Source organism: Liolophura sinensis, chromosome 2, assembly GCF_032854445.1.
Source record: "Liolophura sinensis isolate JHLJ2023 chromosome 2, CUHK_Ljap_v2, whole genome shotgun sequence".
Taxonomy (NCBI): Eukaryota; Metazoa; Mollusca; class Polyplacophora; order Chitonida; family Chitonidae; genus Liolophura; species Liolophura sinensis.
Genome location: NC_088296.1, coordinates 2,522,455 through 2,533,221, shown reverse-complemented (window position 1 = coordinate 2,533,221; position 10,767 = coordinate 2,522,455). Strand labels below are relative to the sequence as shown.

At 42.6% G+C, this 10,767-nt stretch overlaps 1 protein-coding gene across 1 annotated transcript; it reads left to right on the top strand.

The window, feature by feature from the left end:
* The first annotated feature begins 840 nt into the window (after window positions 1-840).
* Window positions 841-10,244, top strand: LOC135462998 (uncharacterized). Its single transcript, XM_064740320.1, has 4 exons — window positions 841-1,648; window positions 6,137-6,857; window positions 7,631-8,286; window positions 9,079-10,244. The coding sequence occupies exons 1-4, from the start codon at window positions 841-843 to the stop codon at window positions 9,090-9,092; spliced, it is 2,199 nt and encodes a 732-aa protein (XP_064596390.1). The 3' UTR covers window positions 9,093-10,244.
* Window positions 10,245-10,767: the final 523 nt, after the last annotated feature.

Here is a 10,767-nt window from a genome sequence, read left to right as displayed (position 1 = left end):
TACTACATGCATGTAAGTTATCTTACCTGATAGACTTACTCTTCCGGGGTTTTCATTTAGAACCAGAGAAGGAAATCAGAGCTGAAAAATGAGCGTCTGAATTAAAAGCAATTATACATGTATGTCACAATTACTATTGGTTTAAACAATCTGAATATGCCGAGTGGGCAGCTACACGGACAGGCGCAGATGGCTTTCTGTAACCTGCGACTTGCCCTTTTTCAACACACTGCTCTTCGAAAGCATATTCATTGTTTTAGCTGTTTATATACATTCCTGTTTCTGTTTGTTTCGTTGTTCTACAAGCATATATATTCCTTGTATTGAATAAGTTTTCTTATTTGATTCATTTACAATTCATGTACATTCTTTTGATTATCTGAATTTACATGACGCTCAGCTAGTTCTTTGATTAGTTTGTTTGGAACGATTCTTTTTCTACATTCTAAGGCGTATTAAATACATGCAGGAAAGGCCTTTTACTGAAACTATAACGGAACTGGTAGTCAGGCTTTGTAGAGCTTCATTGTACACAGGACTTTTCTTTCCAAAGAGAAAGCTGTTATTACATAACAAAGTCAATAAAGCGTCACGAATATGCAATTTATGAGTAGTTTTTAAAAAAGCAACGTTTTCTTCTTCTTGGAGTTTACTTGGTATATAGAGGCCACACTAGACAAATTTTGACCTCTTTTTATTACTTTACACTTTTGTTTCACAGGTTTAAAATGACGGAGTCAGTCGGGCGTCAAAGGAAAGCGGTGATGTTACACAGTGATGGTTTAGTATAGTGTAGAGGGAGTGTTGTACATGAGATGCTACCTGCCTGACTCGAGTACCATGGCTGACACACACAGTAATGTTAACGGCACGTCTGGTGGTGGTGGCAAACAGAACATCCAGGGTGAAGATGAGGCGGCAGAGGGCTGGGAACCTGACCCGTCGGGTAGAGGTATCGCGGAGATACCGGGGAAGCATAACGAAGACGCGGGATGTGAAGTGAATTTCGAGCTGCTGAGCGTAGCTAAGCTGTACGGGGAGAAGAAGTACGCTGTGGCTCTGACAGAGGCTTACCGCGTCACCCAGCAACATCCGGTCTGTATTGACGGTTACATCTGGTGTGGCAAAATCCTCGTGAAGCTCGGGAGATTTGAAGACGCCCTGAACGCCTACAGACGCGGGCTGGACATTGATCCGAACCACAAGACGATTGTGACTGATCTGAAGAAAATGCAGACTGACATCTTAGCAGCCCGAGAGACAGGGAGTAAGGAAGTGGAGGACGATTACAACGCCTTAAAGTTGTGTTCCCAGGACCCCTACCCAGGGGATGACGAGCTGCTACTTCTTGAGGCTGAAATCATAGACAAGAAGCGTCTGAACGACGTACCTGCTTTAACGGATGAGACACCGTGTTTGGAAAATAGGGGTGAGGCCGGGGCATGGGCTCGGAAGCTGAGGAAGGACGGGGACACAGAGGCAGCGTTGGTGTGTTACGGTACAGCGCTACAAGTCGACCCTAACAACCCCGAACTATGGAAAGAGAAGGCGGAGATTCTGTTTGGTAGAGGACAGTATAAGGAAGCGTTGCTATGCTGTAATGCTGTGGTACAAGGGATGCGAACCGCTGAGGTATGGAAGATGGGAGGTAAGAAACAAATATGCAGACAAATACTGTAGCGAAGTCTTTAGGAGATACACTGCATACTCACTGTAGTGAAAACTTCACGGGAAACATAACGCACTTACTGTAATAACAATACCTTAGGAGAAACATCGCACAATTACAATAGAAATAAGAAAGTGCAGGAGAAACTACACAAACTTACTGCAATAACGAATACATCTGGTGTCACATTATTCATTTGCTGAAAAACGAAAACTTTAGGAAAAACATAACAAACCTTGTAATAAGGAAAACCTTCAGATAATCATAAAAAAATACTGTAATAATGAAAACTTCAAAAGAAACATTCCAAACCTACTGTATTAATGAAAACTTTAGCAAAAACATTACACACATGTTGATTTATTTTATTTATTTATTTGATTGGTATTTTACTCCGTACTCAAGAACATTTCCCTTATGCGACGGCGGCCAGCATTATGGTGGCAGGAAACCGGGCAGAGCCCGGGAAAAATCCACGTCCATCCGCAGGTTGCTGGCAGACCTTCCCATGTACGGCCTGAGAGGAAGCCAGCATAAAGGGGACTTGAACTCACAGCGACCGCATTGGTGAGAGGTTCCTGGGTCATTACGCTGCGCACTCTTTGAAATAAAGAAAACCATAGAAGAAACATAAATCATTTACTGCAATAATGAAAATTTCAGCAGAAATATTACACACTTATTGAAATAAGGACAACTTTAGAGGAAACATAAAACAATTTCTGTAGAAATGAAACCTTCAGGAGAAACATAAAACATTTACTATAGTAATGAAAACTTGACTTGAAACAACAGAAACAGGACACACTTTCTGTAATATTTAAAACTTCAGGAGAAACATTACACACTTACTGTAATAACTAAAACTTAGGAAACATATTACACACTTGCCGTCGTAATGAAAATATCTTGAGAAATATTATCTACTGTAATAACGAAAACTTCAGGAGAAAGATTATGCACTTAATGTTATAGCGAAAACTTCAACAGAAACACGATTCCCTTGTTGTAATAATGAAAACTTCAGGAGAAACACTACACACTGACTGTAATAACATTGCACACATACTCTAGTTTTAGGAGAACTTCAGGAGAAAAATAACTCTAACTGTAACAATGAAAACTTCAGTATACAAATAGCACACTCACCTTAATAACGAAATATTCACAGGTGAAATGTAAGAAGGTTAAACGTATCGAGCGTACTGTAATAATGAGACAGTAAACTCTTCAGTTCAAACATTGTTCACATACTATGCTTCAAAAAGAAGTTGGGAAAGTCGAAGTTATTTTATAGAAGACACATAATGTAATAATCAGATCGAAAAGCCCCTATGAATGCATTGCGCGTATAGTGTGGTGATGCGATGGGAATCCCTCTGTAGAAACCCTGCACGCACACTGCGGTAATGAGATGGGAAACCCGCTGTAGACACATCGCACGCATAGTGTGGTAATGAGATGGGAAACATTGCACGCAAAATGTGGAAATGAGATGGGAAACCTGCTGTAGAAACATTACATGCATAGTGTGGTAATGAGATGGGAAATCTGCTGTACAAACATTTCACGCGTAGTGTGGTAATGAGATGGGAAACCTGCTGTACAAACATTTCACGCGTAGTGTGGTAATGAGATGGGAAATCTGCTGTACAAACATTTCACGCGTAGTGTGGTAATGAGATGGGAAATCTGCTGTACAAACATTTCACGCGTAGTGTGGTAATGAGATGGAAACCTGCTGTAGAAACATTGCATGCATAGTGTGGTAATGAGATGGGAAATCTGCTGTACAAACATTTCACGCGTAGTGTGGTAATGAGATGGGAAATCTGCTGTACAAACATTTCACGCGTAGTGTGGTAATAAGATGGGAAATCTGCTGTACAAACATTTCACGCGTAGTGTGGTAATGAGATGGGAAATCTGCTGTACAAACATTTCACGCGTAGTGTGGTAATGAGATTGGAAATCTGCTGTACAAACATTTCACGCGTAGTGTGGTAATGAGATGGAAACCTGCTGTAGAAACATTGCATGCATAGTGTGGTAATGAGATGGGAAATCTGCTGTACAAACATTTCACGCGTAGGGTGGTAATGAGATGGGAAATCTGCTGTACAAACATTTCACGCGTAGTGTGGTAATAAGATGGGAAATCTGCTGTACAAACATTTCACGCGTAGTGTGGTAATGAGATGGGAAATCTGCTGTACAAACATTTCACGCGTAGTGTGGTAATGAGATGGGTAACCTGCTGTAGAAACATGGTAATGGGATCGACTTTTTAACGCTAACCCGCCCGTGTGGCCTACATTTTAAATCCAGAAAGTCAAATCAGCATCCGGGATGCCTTGAATTCGGACTTCCGTTAAGTTCCAGTAGGGTACATGATGGGTGTCGAAAGTGTCTTGCGACGGGACGTTTCGTTGAGAACTTTTCTGTTGGTTCTCTCTTTGTTTTTGGTGTGCCATCAGCAATAAGGTACTATTGTCATTGGACTGCCTGATGTTTGCATACGACACATCTCAATTAAAAATTTTCAACGGCTGGATTATTGTTGCAGGACGGTTTGCCGGTGCATGTTTTGTCATCTTCTAAAATAAGATTAAATAAGCAACTACTTTACTGGAATCAGTGTACAGATGTTGACCCAACTGATCGACAATTGAACAGTTGGGTCACAGGATCGAATCTCCTCCTTGCTGGTTTTGCCTCGACTTTATGTCAAGAAGTTATAGATGAGAAAGGGGGGTGATTTACACCGGTCACTCTGGTTTCCTTGTCGAGTAAACCTCGCCATTGCCGCATTCTAGTGAAAATTCTTAACCACCGAGATTAAATAATTTAAGCAATTCAACAGTCCCTTGGCTGGTCAACCAAACAGATTCGCTTGTGTCTAACTCACCCGAGCCTGTACGTCATCTCACGCGCTTTAAATTAGACTCTTGCGATGGACACCAGAGATATCTACAATTTCTTTGTGTATATACTGTAGAGTCTGTCTGGGTTGCACGTGTAGCTGTAGAGATCCCGACGGGTGGTCGGTTTGCGATCTGCACGGATACTGGTCTGTTGCACAAGATACTGAAGACTGACGCGCTATTACGCGCCTAGATGACGTCACAGCCAGAGATCTTGTATGATGTTTATTTCGGGAGTCACTGTTAACAGCGTCATTCCGAGAATAGAAACCTCGCACGTGGTACAGGGTGAAAATATGTAAATGTGCTCGTTCATTCGTCAGCCACCGAGTAACAGGGGATCTTACCGTAGTCTGCACAGTTTATGTATCGTCGCATGCACAGAGAATAAGTCCTTGATTGAGGCATATAAAATGTAAAGTGGTCCGATGGTAAGACTTACGCTTGATGAGATATCCCGTTACCACAGTGTCCTCGCTGCTTTTGCATATATCTGGCTGAATTAAGCTCTACATCATTGTGTATGTTATTCGAATTCATCTTTTCTTCTTCATACTAGTAACGCCCTCGCTGTGGGAATTAAATGAACTTAGGCTTCTGAGGTCGTGTGTTCAAATCCAGGTCTTGCTGGTTTGACAAGCTTAACTGCGTTAAATTTTTAACGTATATCCCCACTGATTTCGCTCGCTGTAACTATCATGCCCTTGAGTAGTGAGGTCGCTTGTTCAAGTTCAGCTCTGGTTTTGTCGGCATTAACGCGTTGTGTCAGGTACGAGGAAAAAAACAGTAGTTCACTCTGACCAATCCAGTTACCTCCAACCGCCGTCATATGTAAGTGAATATATATAATTAATAAATAAATAATTTCCAGCTATATTTGGCTTCCTTCCAATTTTCGCTGTGTATATCATAGGCCTGATTATGAATTCAGTCACATAAGCCATGTATTTTTGATTTGGAGCCTTTTGCTCAAAAAACCGGCTCCGATAGCACAGTTGGTAGAGCGTCGGCTTCGGGAGCGGTAGATCCAGGATCAATCCTGGGTCGAGCCACACCTAAGACCTTAAAAGAGGAAGTTGTAACTTCCTCGCTTGGCGTTCAGCACGAAGAGAATAGTGCAACGATTGGTTGACCCGTATCAGTATAATGGCTGGGGCGGGGCGGTTTATTTGCCTTCGGTAAGACATCTCAGTGAAGCAGCACTAGATAAAAGAGCGGCAGGAAATCCGTCCTACAACAAGGAGGCACATTACATGCACCCTAAGGATTCCTTCGTCGACATATGACTGAAAAATTGTTAAGTACGACGTTAAACCCCAAGCACTCAGTTTTGCTCTTGGAATCAGCTTCACTACAGGTCACACTGTATAATGAGGACGGTACTGTACACACAGGACGATACCAGAGCTCCAATCGAACGTGTTTTATTTCTTACTTATCTTCATACTAAAGAATTCGAATGATATGAATAAACAAATTTATATCTGTGTTCAGTCTGAGGTAGATAAACGATAACGCTTTTTGTTTTCCAATGTTCTTTCAGGGAAGATTCTGCGCGAGCTGGGATTTCCGGTAACCGCAGAATCCTGGTTACGAAAAGCTTCAAAACTGTCCACAGGAAAAGATGAGGAGGCCGCCATCTTGTTTCAGCAAGTTCGTGTGCAAAGGCTGTATGGGCCACTGATCAATGGCTTCCCTATCAAGGTGGATTTCACGCAGTACGGTCGGGCCATCCGGAGTTCCGGTGTCATCCGCAAGGGAGAGATGGTGTTCGCGGATGCACCTCTTGTTCTAGCTCAAACTTTAGACTCTTTGAACATTCCGGCATGCAGTTACTGTGCCAAAAACCTGCTACGGCCAGAGGACTACTTCACCGACGGTGAGATCGCGCGAGATCCCGTGTTGAAGAAAGCCGTGCTGAGTTTTTGGCCCGAAGTAAAGAAGCTTCCGTGCGAGTTTTGTTGCCATGAACTGTACTGCAGTGACAAATGTCGTAAAGAGGCCTGGGTGCGACATCACAGTATTCTCTGCCCGACGAAAAACCAAGCGGCTGAGAAACTGTACGAGGTGTGTGATCAGTATACAGGCGCCGTCAGCGGGGCGATGGGCGCTTGGTCGGGCGTGTGGAACGCCTCGTTCTCTCCTATGGTCCTCGCGCGTATTTGGGCATCCATTATATCTCAGGCCAAACAGCAGGCCAAGGAGGACGGCCTGCTCAGACCTACCAACGACCATTGGTCAAAAGCGATGTCTCCATTCAGAAGGTAAACCATTTGCAATAATGATAAAAACTGTTTATTTTTTGAAACTGGGTAAACGTACGAGAAAACCTCGTCCTTTGGCACTAACCTTACAAACGTCTGCATTAATTGGCGCACCCAAACCAGTGGTTGCGGGCTGCAAGCACACAATCCCATGAATCTCACTTATATCAGCCTAGAAGGCAGACCACTGATAATTAGGGGGCTAGTCCGAATCCACCTCAGAGGCTCTACACATCAGTCACATGAAGCAACAGTTTTACAGGATACATGATTGAAATGTTTGACTTTTCATTCGGAGTATGGAATACAGTATATAATATATGATATAGCCTACACATGTATAGCCTAACAATTAAAAGCTCACATAAGTTTCTCAGCTTTCTTCGTAGGAGTAAAAATGGCCTTAAACTTGATTCACTATTGAAGGTCCCAGCGGAAATTACGTTAACTGATAACTGCAAAAACAACTTTGTTGGGATGAAAACCCGATTTGGAGGCATTAGAGTCATCGACGAGTCACTTTCGAACATTTCCGATCATTGGCGGACAATGAGCATAAAATGGATGGATTATTAAGAAATATAAAGTGTGCACTCAAAATGTTTTTTTTTTCTTTTTTCAAATTTTTTGGCTATATGTGTCTATTTTCCTTAAAAGTATACTCTTCGTTTTATAGTACATGTACCTTTTCACACATAAGTAGAGCGTATACATCGCCAGTCAAGCGTGTAAATGACTTACTGAGCATATGCTCTGTTGTGGATCTCTGACAGGTTCATCGCTTACGGGTCTTCCAGCAATGCTAAGGTTATACCAAAGATGCACCATATAATGGCTGAGGTGTTCCGCGACTGCGGCGACGGGCTCTCCTATGACATCACCCAGCGGGAGTTTGACGGTCGTTACTTTCAGGCCACCTGTAACGTCCAGGCCTTCTCTGATCCCGAACCGCCTCTCAAAGTCTTCGTAGACAAAGTGAAAGCTACCTCTAAGGGGAATTACATCATGGGGCTGCTGACCAATGGTCAACCGGAAGCTGTGTTCGCCGGGATGTTCTCGCTGCACGCCTGTATCAATCACTCCTGCGACAACAACGTGGAGATCATGGATGCTATGGTAGAGGGCGCTGTGGGAGTCAAGGTCAGAGCCAAGAAGCCGCTCAAGAAAGACGAAGAGCTGTTCACGACGTACATCGACACACGTCTTTCACGTCGGGAACGCCGGGCTTGGCTACATCGGGCATACAACTTCTGGTGCAACTGCGACCGGTGCACGTATGAAGGCGACGGGCCGGAGGCGTGCACCAACTGCGGCGCACCAGCTGAGAGCGACAAGAAACTGCCAACGTGCGGCAAGTGCCACAGGGCGTGGTACTGCAGCGGCAAATGCCAGAAGGAGGCTTGGAAGAAAGGTCACAAGCGAATCTGCAGTATGTCTCATTCCGTCACATCGTCGCCATCTGATGACGTCATTAGATGTCTTCTACCACTTTCTAGTCTTGAACCGGTTATAAAAAAGTAACCGGATAATGTTTTAAAGAACAGTAACTGATAGTATTTGAGTTTTAACCAAGTGGGGTGTTAGTTTAGTTCAGCCATAGCGGTTTTTTCTATTCGCTTTGCGTTTGACGTCAGAAATGTAGCACAACGGTTTTAGAAAAGCCGATTTTTGAAAATTATCGCAAAATGAGGAATATGAGTACTGACAGTGACATTATAACACACAGACTTGCCGTTTGAACTAATTTAAACCCCTCGCTTTAAAGTCTACTTACTTTGAGATGGATTCGTCATGAAGAAGCTCTATTTGTAACAAGGAAAGCTTTTTGAAATAAGAATTTACCAATTTTTTTAGATAAAATTCACTTTTCACATACAATTTGATTAGTTTTAAAGCTTAAACATACATACTACTTTTAAAATAAAAAAAATATGATTTAATAAAATAAAAAATTGATTTTTTAAATTTATAAATGCACTAAATTTTATAACTTGTCACTTTTTGTTTAAAAAGTTATACTAAACTTTTTAAGCGATCAATGTTTATTTTAAAAGGGTCAATTTTTTTTATTTCAAAAGTGATCTTTTTTCAGAAATGGTTCCCACACACGATATAATACTGAGAAGCATTTTATAGTCAGTCAATTTGATTTTTATTAAAACGTTGGAATGGGGATAGTAATAGCTTTGTCTATGTCTAATGCATTTGACTCGTATTTCAGAGAACTGGAGCTGATATCCTGTAGCGGTAGCCACAACCCTGTGTGCCCTGCCCACGAACTCCCGTGTACCCTGTCTAAGAGCGATCATCTGTCCTGCCCAAGAACTTTTGTGTGCCCAGTCCATGAGCTTCCCTGTACCTTGCCAGAGCTTCCGTGTGCCCAGCTCACGAGGCTTCTTCTCCATCAACCTTCACAGAGCTGCATTCCTTCTCTTGAACCACCTTGCTGCCATTTACCCAAGCCTTTTCGCTTTGCCTATTACCCAAAATCATCCAGCTTCATCCAAGCAAGGGAGACCCGCTTAGTTTGGTGGTTGATAGCAACCATCTAGAGCGGAGGTCGCGATTTTAACCTAACCGCGGAAGTCGTGTCGCCGCGGAAGACGCGAAGATCACGGAATGCTTGGGTCCTGCCTTTCCGTGCACGAAGGTCTCGCTCATAATTAGACGCCATCAGCCACCACAGCACAACATAATACTGGTACCTTAACATATTATCGCTGGGTTGTGTTCCATTTATGGAACTTGCAACAGGAGCACTCTTCCGCAACTAACTTCCTGGACGTAACTATTGCTACACTGACGTGATCCCAAAACCTGGTGATCAAGGTTTCCAACAGATCGCACACTTTAACTTGAAAATTAAATGGCTGACTTCAACCGGTCGGTCCAACGGGACAATATCTTTACTCGTGCCTACAGTTGAAAATAGTTATGTGCTTAACCTAAGCCCACGCTACTTCAACGGTTTTCCAAGACGGTCCCCATTTCTTACCAAGGCAATCAGCGTTAACGAAGACACCGACGCAGTTTTGACCAAGGTTCCCAGTGTATAAAACTGAAGGCTCTCCATGTTTCTCTTGACGTTCGTGTGTAACAGATTTCTCATTGCTTTCCTTTACAGTTGTGTCTACTCTATACCTGCAAGCATTCCATTGGCTACCTTTTTAAGCAGATTTCCCGACTCCAAACCCCTAACTGTGGCAAGCTCTTTCCAAAACCTACTTTCCAAACCAAGGCCCCCTGTGAGCACAATGCCACGGTGTTTTCTAAGTATCCCTGTTGTGAATCAAAGTCCGTGTTTCATCCAGACTCCACCGTTGACCAGATACCAGTGTTCCCAACACTGAACCTAGTGTACCGTATCTTGACATCTCTAAGCATTCATGTATGAATTGGGGTTTTTTGTTGTTGTTTTTTGGGGGGGTTTTTTTGTTGTTGCAAAAACAGCAAGTTTTTTTTACAACAGATGTGTGTTAAAAATATTGGCGATCTGGTACTTTTGGTTTTTTGAACTGGAAGATGGAAGGAATATCCCGTTCTTGGTGATGTGATTATTGAAATGGTACAGGGGAGATAACTTATAGTGTGTGTTACAGTGGATATGTTGTGGTTTAGTCAGCTGGGGTTCTCTGCCCCTTTGTTTTTGATATGTTCATCGTTTGTGGTGTAACCAAATTCACCATTCGTGGATAAGTCCAATATGAAATAAGTTTTCATATTGCAAAGCAAGTATGTTTGCATATTCAAATTATGATTTTATTATGTGTCTGTGTCCGCTTGGTATCTTGGGATTTGAAACGGGGTAAGTATCGATATTAAGAACGTCGTAAAACCCCAATCAAATATATGAATTAAGAACATATCAGCTGTACGACGGCGGTGCAGGTAAGAGTTGATTAGAACATAG